This window comes from Odontomachus brunneus, unplaced genomic scaffold, assembly GCF_010583005.1.
Source record: "Odontomachus brunneus isolate Ranch 3 - 2012 unplaced genomic scaffold, Obru_v1 Obru_scaffold_008, whole genome shotgun sequence".
In the NCBI taxonomy this organism is placed as follows: domain Eukaryota; kingdom Metazoa; phylum Arthropoda; class Insecta; order Hymenoptera; family Formicidae; genus Odontomachus; species Odontomachus brunneus.
The window spans coordinates 2,626,962-2,640,145 of record NW_022639458.1 but is presented as its reverse complement, the minus strand read 5'-3'; the positions used below and the strand labels follow the sequence as shown (position 1 = coordinate 2,640,145).

Genomic DNA, 13,184 nt, shown 5'->3' with positions numbered 1-13,184 from the left:
GAGAGAGAGAGAGAGAGAGAGAGAGAGAGAGAGAGAGAGAGAGAGAGAGAGAGTGTGTGTGTGTGTGTGTCGGAGAAAATCAATTACGTTTCAGCGCAGGCGGAAGCCGCGGGCAGCATGTAAGAAACGCGGTGGCGCGCCGTACGCGGCATGCGTGCAATCGCATTTTGCGGTTCGCGGCCACAATGCAATGCAATGCGTTTAGCGCGGTGTTAATCACGGGGGAGGCAGCAGCAGGAGATGCTGCTCGCGGTTAACCTGCCGGCTGATGTTTCGCGGTACTTTCGTGCGCACAGTGGCGCGGTGGCCACGCGACTGTCGAGCAGGTAGGAGCTTACAGCTTTTCCAGCGTGGAGCTTGAAGGTTCGCGGTTTCGGGGGGGGTAGGACGTGCCGTGGGTGAGGCGTCGGTGGGGTGGAGGGCAAGGGGACGAAGCGTCGGCGCCCGACGATACACTACACTACTCGACACAACGATGCGTTCGGCTATCCCAGTGCGTGCCACGCGCCCGACATGATAGCACGTATTTTCCCCGTGTCGGCCGTGTCGCCGATGAAAGCACAGTTTTTCGCGAGACTACGCGAGTCTCCATAGCAACGTCTTGTCAACCCTGTCGACTGATGGCTGTCGTTAAGCGTCAGTATATGATTATGTAATAGTATTCCGAGATCACACGTTAACACTGAAAGAAAAAATGTCTGAAAAATAAAAAAAACTATTTATTCGATAGGTAGTAATAACACTATATTTACTTAAATCTGATTTCTTTTGTTCAAATAGAATATGTCATTGCTTTCATCTTGAAAAGTAGATTTTAGGGAAATATGCATTTTCTTATTTGAAAGAGATGTTTTCTCAATGCAAAAATATGCATGTATATATTAGTGCAAGTAAATATGTCATTAGTACCTATCGCATACATATATATTTCTTATTTTTGAATATTTTCTCTTCTCTGTGTGCGATACAAGTAGAATCGTAAATAGAGAGAGACAATGAAACGAGACAAGGGAAATGTTAGATGTATTTTTCTTTGGTGAGAATAACGATACCATAAGCGAGACATACTCACAGTAATTACGCATTTTATGGAAAATACATGGTCGAAAATCCAGCGGCTGACAAATTGAGACGCAGGGTGGGATATGTCGTAATATATATAGGAAATATCCCGTATTGTACAGCAATTTGTCACTTGCTGGATTTCGAAGTACACACTTTCCGTAAGACGTGCAATCATTCTTAATAGCTTTCGTTCGCGGATTCGTAGTCATGGTGTACGTATGAAAATTCACTCGAACAATTTCAGCAGCTGTGTCACAACATTTCTAAAGAATAGCACACTTTTCACTCTGTACTTGTCATTTTTTATTCATAAGCCTAGGCTTGGCAGAGTTGTGTCGAGTTTTATGGGAAAGAAATCGTATATATCAGTCATCATGCGCTTACTCGCTAGAATAAGAAGAATGATGACGAAGAGAGACAGATGTTGATAAGTTCTCTGATTTATCATTACTCGACGATCTCTCCGAGCGTTCTTGACGCTGATATTACATTCCGCCTGCTCTACTCGATCATCGTCTCGAAAAACTTGGTTAACTTGGTTAATTCAGACGTTGCATCCAGTAATTGTCTTAATGATCTTTTAAATGCCGTTTGTGAGTGCTTCTTCAACGCGATACCATATACTTGCTGCCTTCCTCCGAATGTTTTCGTTATTATTCATAGTTACTTTCGATTTGTTATTCTTCATTTTCGAGATAACTTTGATTACTATTCGTAATCATCGAATCGCGTGTCCTCTCAACCATCATCTTTAATATCTAATCAGCAGCAATTAATTCCAAAGCAATTACGACGTGACATTGTATTGTCACGAAACACATTTAACCCGTATAAACTGTTTCCGATTTCATTCAACGATATTGTCCGTAGACGTAAGAATCGAAAGTCGTTCGAAAATTTCATATATCGTGAGGTTGCCCGCTCAAGCCTCGAGAAGCTTTTACGGAATAGGCACGTCCGGCAGTTCGGTAGATGCAATTGCAAGCAATGGCCTGCAAGATGACCCGATAACAATCGCGATCGATAAAGAAAACAGCTTGGCCGACGATAAAGCGTAAACACTGCGTTCCCCTTTGTCAGCGTGTACACGCGGCTTTGCGAACGTGAAACAAGATAAAGCGGAACAATACTTTCGTCGATTAAATGGATGCACTTAGAGGAAATTAATTTTTCGCGCTGGAAATAATGGCATCGGGTTGCTAATATAATTGACGGCGCTTTAAAAGGAGGACGATGATATTTTTGGTATATGAATATATGTCTAAGATGACTTTCGCGGCTTGCAGCTCCAGATGATTATTAAAGAAAACATTATTTCCTTGCTAATATTGTCGGTTGACAACAAGAAAAATAAAGACTGGTACGATATTGTTACAACGTATATAAATCGATTTATACACTGAGAGAAATAATATCTAAGAAATAAAAAGATATTTATTCGTTGAGTGCTAATAACATATTTACTTATACATAAAATATTTTTTAAACAAGGAAATAAATATTTTCTTGAAATTCTATCCTTTTATTCTGCCTATTAAGGAATTTAGGAATTATTTTTATCTATTTAGAAATTAAGGAATTTAGATTTAAGTAGATATGTTATTGGTATATCCACTGAATAAATATTATTTATTTTTAGATATTTTCACTCACAAAATATAGAAATACTTATTATAGATCCTTTAGAATAATGAGAAAGATATTAAATAAAATAATGGAGTCTCTCAAATTCTCGAAATCTGATTAATTCCTGAGCTGTTTTTTCGTATTGTTTTAAATGAACAAATGTACACTTTACAGTACAGCGTATGTATTATTAGACGTATTGTAATGCACGTATTTACGATATTTCTCAAGACGTCTTTATTGCTTCGCACGTAAGGCACAGCCTCCGTGCTTCATAAATAGCACGCCGCGACGCGTTTACAGAAGAAATGGTGTGACACATCACGAAGGGCAATCGCGATTATAAATATTGCGCCTTAAGTCACGTCGTGTTTAAGGTAACGCCGGAGACATTATCGGTCGCCTTGCTTTACCATCGTGTCGCCGTGTGAAGATTAAGTCGCTTGTTTTAACTCTCGCCGGTTGTCAAGAATCTCGAATCCGTGGGACGACGTCGTATCGACGCTGCGTTTCGACGAGTTTATGCTTACACACCTGTTTGATTGCCCCGATCGCTGTTGCTACAAATTGACACGACGCTTGATAGCACTCGCGATTTCAGGTCGACGTGGTTGCGCCTCGGGATAGTATCATCGAAAACGTTGATTATGCTTCACTGATATTGCTGCATTTATTACCATGGTATTTATCAGCCTGATGTTTAAACACTATATTTATCTTGATATTTGTACCTTGTCCCACGTAGCGGATGAGTGATCGCGCACAAATGTTCCACGATGACGAATTCTGCGAGTGTCTCTTTTCGGCACGATGTGCGTTTCACTTGCAGATAGAAATTTATCAGTCAGCTTGCGTAGATAGGCTCGCAAACATTGCCAATTTGCAACGACGTTGTCTTCACGACACGCGAAATTAAATTAAATTTCCATATTATAAAATGAAATCACTTTGTATTCAAATTAACATGTTTATAACGTACATGGTACATGACGTACGTTTATGTACCGTGTACGTTAACATTTAACGTACAACATTTACACTTAAATAAGCTATCATTGTTGCTAGCACTTTCGATACGGCGACATTGATGCTGCAATTTAAATGAAGAAAAAAATATTTTTTTTAAATAAATGCAATGCTCACGTACTGGTATCTTTCGCACTTTTAAGAACACTTCAGTCACTGCAGCATTAGTGTTGCACTTTAGAGTGATCGTGATCCTCTCGCGTGATCGACGGGATGCAGATAGATGCATATCGGTGCACTCGCAGCTGAAGTGTGCACTGATCGATCGGTTATGAGCACTGTCGCGTATAATGTCGCTGTGTATCATCCTCATGGATCTTCGATTGCACACGCGGAATAGATAACACAAAAATATCACTCGGATCCACTCCCGGTCGCTAGGGAAAAGCTCGTTGCATTTTCTCTCTCCCTCCCCTTCTCTTTCTCGCGCGCTTACGTCGTGCCCGAGGAAGGCAGACATCGTTGCGTGATCTTGGCGAACCGTTAGACAGAGAAAAGCAGATCGACAGGTCGCCTCAAAACGAGTCCGGGCAAAGGAATGAGACGGACACTGGGTGCGACCGAGAGGGCAAGCGCGAGCGTGTGAGGGAGAGAGAGACAGTCCGAGCGCACGGACACACGTGTGCCCGATGTGTTCGTGTATGCTCACAAGGAAGAGAGACAGAGAGAAAGAGCGAGAGAGTGAGAGTGAAAGAGAGATAGAGATAGATAGATAGAGAGAGAGAGAGAGAGAGAGGGAGAGACGTACCCCAAAGGTGTCAGAAGGCGCCGGTAGTGTTCCGCGGTATATCTCCCGGTTGTCTCGAGACATCCACGCTCAGTAGACGATACTGTGTTTGCCACGATGCTGCGAGGCACCCCAGGCAGGCCTCCGAGGGTGGCCTCGAAGGCGGTGGTAGGGCGACTTGCTGTGTTGTGTCGGATGCTACCGGGTAGCGAGTACTTGTTGTTGAGATGCCGGGTACAGCGTGTAGGGGTGGCAAATGCGGGGTGTGCGGTGACAGAGAAAAAGTGTGAGAGAAAGAGAGAAAGAGAGAGAGAGAGAGAGAGAAAGAGAAGTCGTGAGAAAGAGAGAGAGAAAGAGAGGGATGGAATAAGAGAGATGGTGCATATACACAGGAAAAAGAGAGAAGGAGGGGATTGGTGTACAAGGGGAGAGAGGTAGAGGAGCGGGAGGGGAAGGAGCCGGGGGTGGCACCCCCGAGAATGGCCTTGCGCAGCTACGTCGGCTGGCTGGCGGAGAAAGCGCGGGATAAGGCGGTGGTTGCGACCGCGGGGTGGGTGGATTTGTACGTTGCGGGGGTGGAGGGTGCGCGTGAATCTCTAGCGGCTGCTGGTGCTGTCGCTGCTGCTGCTGCTGCTGCTGCTGCTGCTGCCGTCGTTGCTGCTGCTGCACCCCGTTCCAAGCGGAGGCTCATCCACCAAACAGCGGACGCGCGAGAGCACGCGAAACACAACTGGGTCGCGACGTGGCTCCGTAGTCATTCTCGGCGGTATAGGGGTGGACGTCGCGATACGGCTGGCGGGGATGCAAAGCGGAGGAAGGGAGAAGACACGCGGGACGTGTCGTGGAACGCCGATCGGATCGTTGGACGTTGCCGCGTACGAGAAGAACGGAGAGGAGATGCCACGGCGCGATATCTCGCCGTGTCACAGAGGGTGGAAATAGGGGGTGGACGACTGGCGAGCTTCAACGCGCGTCCACGGACGACGATAACCTCTACGGCAACGAAGCTGACTGGCAACCCGACGCGATTACCGCGATACCTCGCGACACTCCGGCCGAGGACGCGACAGGAGTGTACACGCGGCGCGGATGCGCGCAACTCTGCGGGCGGGCACCACCGGCTGCGCTGTTTTCCTCCCTGCCGTTAAAACAATAATGCAATATTTAACCATACACACGGGGAGCGAGAGAAAGAGCGTAAGCGAGAGAAACCGAGGGAGGGAGGTGACGGTGCCGGGGCGAGAAGGTAGGGAGATAAGGAAAGTAGGGGAGGCCGTAGGGGACGCGCGGGGGGTATTTCCCCCCTCCAATAGTACCCGAGGCAAGTTGTAAGCTCTCTTTCTCTCTTTCTCTCTCACCTTCTCCAGCGATCGTCGCTGCTTCGTGCGCCGTTAGTTGTCTCGCGGCGCTGCTTCTCTTCGTTTTGTGTCCCCGCGTCTCTCTCTCTGTCCTGCACCTGCTCTTTTTCCACGCTTCCCGACTCATCTCTCTCTTTCTCTCTCCCTTTCACCCTCTCCACTCTTCTCTCTCTCTCTCTCTCTCTCTCTCTCACACCATCTCGCGCGTGGTGCAAGCTTTTAGGGCATCTCACCCCGCATCCAGTGCTTTTATGTGACGGCGGCAGCAACAGAGAGGGAGAGCGCGGGAGACGATATAGGGGTGGATGACGTGGTGGGGATCGGAGGCGGCGCACGCCTCTCTCGAGAGGGATACGAGGGCCAGCAGCCTGGGGTGGCTGTAGACGCACTCTCCCAGCGATGCAGGTAGGCGAGCGCCGATGGAGAGGATGAGCGGTCGTGCACGCGTACACTTTGTCGCCTGACTCCCTGCCGGCGGCATCTTTCAAGGAAGGATCGAGTTAGACTCGCATCCGAGTACAAGGAGCTACGCGCCAAGCGTTACATTCAAATAAATCGGATTGATCTAGTCCTACGATATTTCCCTTAAGAAGACATCTGGTTGCATGTCCGCGTTTCGATCTTGCATCGATCTAGATTTATGTGCACTTGAGTATTATGGATATCTATTCTTTTCTTGAATATACCTTCATTGCTTGCTCGTCCAAACAAACGTGTTTCAAATAATTTTTTTGTTTTTAAATTTCTTTCAAAGGAAAATTTTCGTTAGGAAATTTAATAAAGTAAATGAAGTTAACAATTATTTTTAGATTTTGCACATAAAATATGATATGTGTTTCCTTTCTCGTTTCTTTTTTATTCTTTATTTATTTTTTCTGTTATAAAAATAGATCTTCCGAATACAAGCGAAATGACAGCGTACGTTTCTACTTTTGCCTCGATAAACCTCGATTTACTTTTATGCAAATTTTTATCGAATATGTCATATCTATCGTGGAATTTATTTCTGCTATCGACCAGTGTGACGCTATAATTAATATCGCAGCATGTCTAACCAGCAAATATAAACTCTTAACGGTGAGATCGAATGCGGTATCTAAAATTACGATTTTCATCGATTAATCATAGTAGTAGTGCTTCATGATAACGCAACCAAATTCGAGCTTAATTCGATTATATCAAGTGGACACGTCTGATATTATCTGTCAATGATTACTCATTGGCCATAGGCAACAAATACTGATTTATGTCATTCAATGGCACTCAATACAGATACCAGGAACAGATTAAGCCATTTGATTAACCAAATTTCGTCTCGTGCGGTCAAGAGTTCAAAAGGTGAATCATCAAACATGAAAATATCATTATTTGGTTGTACAGAATTGCAATAGTTGCATAGCAATTGATTATAATCTTAAATATGCTGCAATAAACTGGTTGGAAAAAAATGTCTAGATAATGAGTCGTTAAAGTACGTCTCTTTATCTCGTTTAAATTGATTCGATATAAATTAAAGTCGGGAGAGTTGTTCTTTTTATTATGTTTCTCTAATATGTTTAATTAACATATTACGTTAAATTGTTCGAGTTCCGCAATTGCTGTATCAATTAAGATCAAAGGATAACTAAATTCGTTTTGCGTGCATATTAATGAGAAGTATTTGCGCCTTTTACTCCCTGTATTAATTTACTTTAGAAGACTTTATTATGAAAAATACGTAGTGTGCCGTTGTCGTTATAACACATAGACGCGATATGAATCATTGTGCGCGTTGATCAATTACATTCTACAGAACGTCGTAAACAACCAGATCGATTGTACCGAAAAACGACCGGCTGGAAAACAGGTGGAGGAACGTTCGGTAACAGTTTTACATTAATTAATAGCAGCGCCGAGCGATCATCATAAGTTAAACGGGGAGGTCATAAGTTACACGGCGAGATCGAAGTTTTTGATACGAAAGCGTCTCGTAAAACGGGGCTTCGACCCGCGTCATAAATTTGCAGCATAATTCCAAGAATAATCGTTAGGAGCAGATGTTGCTAACAATAATCTAGGTAGGTATCAGTGCACGTCTATCGACGCATTTCGAAACCGATCCATTGATATATGCCGTAGAGCGTGTTACCGATAGATACGAATATAAAACTGTGTCGAGTAAGATTGTGCGCATGAATCGCGCAGCTAGATATGCCGTACCGGTGATCGAAGTTGGATACAAGAGTGGCGACGGATCGATACGAGAAGAGAATATCTACGCCCTGTTGAGCTCTGCGTGGGGCTGTCTGGAAGACCGTGGCTCGAACGCACTTCGCGTCATTATCATTTGCATACGATCTCTTGGGTGTATCATAATTAATGTATGAGTTGAAAACCTTCAATATGTTAATAAGCGTCATGATTTTTTATTGCGTTTGTGTTACACGATGTAACGATAATAGAGCGCGTTCATGACTTTCCCAGGGTGCCAGTGCATCGTGAAGGAAAAATTCAGCGTGTTGCTTACGTAGAAGAAATACGTGGGATAACCCGCCAGCAGTACGCGACAACTCTGCCCGCTACGTTCGAGCTTATTAAATTGATGTTAATACGGATTGAATGCAGCACAATGATTTTCGTTCAGCGAGGGGTCACAAGTGCGCGCCTACAGCGCTAATCACCGGTGATATTAAAGGCTCCCTTGCTCCCCCAAACCACTCTCGCATTCTCCGGTATAATTCGAAACGCCGTTCGCGCCGGATGCAGGCAGGTAGCTCAAGCAGCAAAATTAAATAAGAGTCACGCCTGCATTCTGCGAGGCATTTCCCCCTCGTCGTTGCCAGCAGATACGAGGTTGGCCCGTACGCAAGGTAGGTCTCGGAAAGGGTCATCCCAGGGCCCAGCCGCTATCCGGGGAGGACGATCGAGAAGGGTAGGAGCGGTATGGGGGTAGCTTCGTAGTCCAGATAGCCGGTACACTTAGCCGCGTGTATAGCCGTTCTCTCTCGAGGACACAGTAGGGGTACCGCTGGAGGGGGCAAGAAGCGGGGTCGGTGGGGGTTGGGTGGTGAGTCGTGGGGGTGGCTACCACCCTTTGCAACCCCCCACCAGCGCAGGAGTCGCGTCGCCGACGCTCGGCCAATAAGGAGGCCCGCCGACACAGAGACAATTCAAATGCTGCGCCAATAACAAACGTCTTTTGTTGTTACACGGCAAACTTTCTTTTCGTCTGGTGCTGCTGTTTGTGCCGTTCCCGGGATGCCCAACCCTGTGGGTGCCCTCCGCCACCCCCTGGCCGCAGCCTCCACCTCCGACCGCCCCTTACCGGCGATCCTGTCCAAGGCATATTTTTCTTTTTACCTTTTCTCTTCTCTTCTCTTCCTTTCTAGCTTCTCTTTTTTTTCCTCTGCTCTGTCCCCCCGTCTTCTCCCTCTCGCCGACCCAACGGAGCGTCAACATATTAAAACGGAGGGTGGCAGTAGGCGGTAGCAGCGACGAGGAGGATCTGCGCAATGCTGACACTGCCTTTCCGCGTTTGTCTGGGCCGCTGCCTTTTGGCGCTTCCGTCTTTTTCTCGTTCTACGTCGTGAAGCGTCTCGACGCTTACCTCGTAGTGGTCAAACCCATGAACATTCACTCCACCCGTCTTCTCTCTCCTTTGTGAACGGTCTTGTTGCTAATTCGAGCGTCAAGTGTCATGTCTTAATAAAACTCGCCAACAACGTGTCGGTGTGTTGCTTGATATTCGAGATGTTCACTTATTCGAAGTGAAATGTGACACACATTTTGTGTGAAGTATCAATATTTCTCGAGAGAGAAATTCTTTTCTCTCTCTCTTTTTTTAATGATACTTTTAATTTTTCCTTTTCTTAAGTATACACATATATTTAAATACATACCAACGTTAATTATTTATCGATTTAGACTGCAGTTCGATGGCAATACGTCACAAACATACAAATTAGATTTAGCTAAACAAGCTTCCAGAAGAGTTCGCATACATCATTTACTGTAGAACACAATTCTTAATGTGTTCGGCAATGTCTTGTTCCTATGAACACGTGATTGTATCTTGGACTGACGTAGTATCGGAACGTCGGATTAAATGCTGATAAAACTTCGCCAATCGAGCTCGCTTAATGTCTCGTCTTAAAAGAAAGGAACGTCGCCAGACCACCGATGAGGTTGAGGCAAGATGAAGCTGCGACGGAACGAAAGGATAAATATTCATTGACGTCTTCATCAAGACTTTTATGACTCGGTAGAGAGGATGAGGCGAGGGTGAGAGGACTACGAGACTTGCATCGCCTTCGGTCGACTCGTCGGGCAATTTATGGAGGCCGAATGTGCAATTTAAAAAAATAATAAATAGCAAATATTCTTAGAATAATTTTTCGGACAAAAGACAAGAAATATGAGCAAGATTATTCAATATTCGAGGACTATCGACAGAAAGGTAGATACATCGAATTATACACTGTAGTCTTAGAAATGAATCCACCTTACCTTACATGGAAGAAAAATCGATAAGATCAATCGTGCACGATAATTTCAGATACAGATATTCATTTCGGAATAAGATTTATGCAATTTAATATGTGCGATAAAGTGTCATGTAAGAATAGCTAAACTCTGACTAATATAAGATGTCTATTTGGAATAATTAACGTTCGACGCGACGTAATCTGTTGAAATCTTGATGGCCCCCAGAACGAATAAGAATGTGAAGCTGATGAATTTATTAACGAAATATAAAGAATAGTCTTTTTTCTTGCTCCAGTGAAAAACTGGAGAGAAAAACTCTTTCCTCTTTTTCTAAGGCACAGGAAGCGGTGAAATAATGAAAAATGTCGGCGTATCCTTCTAATTCCGTTTCGATCTTCAATTATACAATATATCTTTCTTATTCGGCAAACCGACTGAAGTTCCGCGTTCTCAATTGGGGAGGGCTCGGAACCTCATTAGACGAATATGCAAGTCGATGTGGGGCTGAAGATGCTAGGAATCGAGACCGGAGGAGGTGTCGAGGCAAATTAGCCGCGCGGATATCGCAGCCGGATGTGCCAAAATTCTCGGCAAGTGATGGTGTCGCTCGTGGGGATAGAAGGAAAAAGGGATCCGTCGAAAGGCCGCTCCTTCGCGGCGCGGAGAAGATACGAGGGTGGGCGACAAAATTGAAATTTCTTCGCTCGAGCGACGACGCAGCAACTCATAAAAAGTTTAAACGTTTCACTCTGGCTGGTGCTGCTGTTGCTGCCCGAGTCTCGCCTTTTTTTCCCAATATAAACTCTCTCTTCCCTCTCGTCGCTTGTCGATTGACTACCGCGCCTTTCTCAACTCACCCCGATACGGCTCAACCTCGTCACCCCTCCGCGGAGATGCTTACGGCTGGCAACTTTTACCCCGAGAAATTAGGGGCTTACTGCGCTCCTCTCCGCGTCGTGCCACCCCTCGCTATCGTGAGACTTACGTGTGTGTGTGTGGCTCCTGCGAAGCGTCATGGCACGATTGTTTTTGTTTAGTGAAGTGAGTCATCTGATTCTTTTTCTTTTTGTCACGACTACAGATAATCTGCTCCTGATCAGAGAGTTTCTTCATTATGTTTCGCTTTGCATCGCTACGATATCTGCTATAAATATCGAATAGAGATTTAATTCCACCCCATGGTTGAACTAGTAGTGCGGTCTGCTATCGTCATTTTAGGCCGAAGAAAATAATTCCATGAAGGATTTCGCGGCGAATATTCAGTTTGCTGTGTGCTCGGTTGCGAGCCGCCGGAGCCAACGGGCGAGGGTTGCTGACGCTCTTGTTTACCGATATGCTGATGTAATTATTATATTGCCTTCCATCTTCCAACGCGGCTTCTTATTATTTGCAGTATTAATACCATGTGTATTCATTAGTTGAGAGCAACCTATCCATCCGAGCGTACAGCCAAACTCTGATCTCCGTGCTAGTCTCAGACATTTCTGTAATGGCTCGGTATACACACACATATATATCACGATAGATTTACGGATAAATATTTCATCTGCGTTTAATCCAGATTTCCAATAGTCCAATCATAGATTTGCACGAGCGCCACTTTTCGATGTGGAACCTTATACGCGTTTCTACGTATGTGACACGTTTTGCTATCATTTGTGCAGAAACGACTAGCACGATTAAAAAAAGGAAAAGAATTATTAGCTGTAAAATCCACAATTCCGTTTTCATAATGGCTCATGTCGGCCTTCGTCTTCCATTTCTGGATCATTCAGACCGAAATAGTTTCTCGATGCTCCGTTCAAACAATACATATTCAAATGGATAATTCGATCCCGCGTGGACGCGAATGCGTGGACGGTGGGGTGAAGTAAAGGGCTGAACGGAGAGCGGAGGAGTGTACTTTACGACTCGTTCCATTATGAAGGTAGGATCTGACGACTGCCGATGAAAATAAAAGCCGGCAAGCGGAAAAATGTTGCTGCAAGAGCGGCAAATATTGTTGCGCCGCGGCCGGAGACAGCGCAGTGGCGGATGCACGGACGAAATTATTAATTGCGTCGCTGGTCCTTCGACCAGTGGTAAATGTTGACGTTACCGGTACGACGAACGTTGCGATCGCATCTACGATGGACGACGCGGGATACGTGTGTATGCGTATGTATTTAAGAGCTTTGGTAATTAATTGTATCAGTTGCGCGCTTCCGGCTTCAACGAGTGTTTCCATCTCAAATGTGCAATTAAAATGTGCTCGCACGACTCAATTTATTTAATGTGATTTGATATTCCCTCACTGCTGTTCTGTATTAATACTTATACGTGGATATGTGTAACCCTGTGTGAAATAAGAAATAAAATGCAACTGTATAAGTCCATATCCGCTGTATGTTCATCTTAAACTTATACATTTTTTTTTAATTACACATAAGCATGTATAAATATATAAATAAATAAATATATATATACAATTAAGAATATGTCATATAATTGCATTTGAGAGATATGTTGAAACAATTATATTATTATATAATGTACCGCAAATGTATGTCATTCGCAACTTATAGCTTTCTTGCATAACGAAACTTTATTCAAATATGTTCTTTCATTTTTCGCGAGTCTTGGAGAAATTCCAAAGCTGATCGTCGTCGGAACTGTCGATTATTCAACGCGTCCATCTACTGATGTCTGGTTAATTGACAAAAATTGACAAATTCGAGTGCTCTTGTAGCGGGAAGTCCGGTTCCTCTCCCGGATCTATGGGAATCTCCGACGAAATGGGAATGACGGGGGTGAAGCCCGGTTGCTTATGGGTCGCGTGGGTGTCAGAGTCGATATCTTGCCAGCTCTGTGTCACAGGAGGGACGTTGGTGGCGGCAGGGTGAGGGACGGGTAAGAGAATCGGCGGAGGGGGTGGCGGG

General features: G+C 44.8%; 1 protein-coding gene across 26 annotated transcripts in view; it reads right to left on the bottom strand.

Annotated features, from left to right (window-relative positions):
* LOC116854091 (forkhead box protein P1) overlaps positions 1-13,184 on the bottom strand; it is a 324,470-nt gene that overhangs the window by 53,856 nt on the left and 257,430 nt on the right. Inside the window, exons 1-2 of one of the 26 annotated variants that reach the window (XM_032835666.1) lie at positions 3,839-4,432; positions 3,226-3,586 (exon numbers count right to left, since the gene is read on the bottom strand). The exons of 24 other annotated variants lie outside the window; for them this stretch is intronic. Coding sequence is in view for 1 of the 2 variants with exons in the window: in XM_032835665.1 (XP_032691556.1) it covers positions 4,466-4,528 (63 nt within the window). In the remaining variant the exon portion in view is untranslated. Of the gene's footprint in view, positions 1-3,225; positions 3,587-3,838; positions 4,433-4,465; positions 13,154-13,184 lie in introns of those variants that run through there. One more of the 26 variants, XM_032835665.1, reaches the window with a different exon arrangement.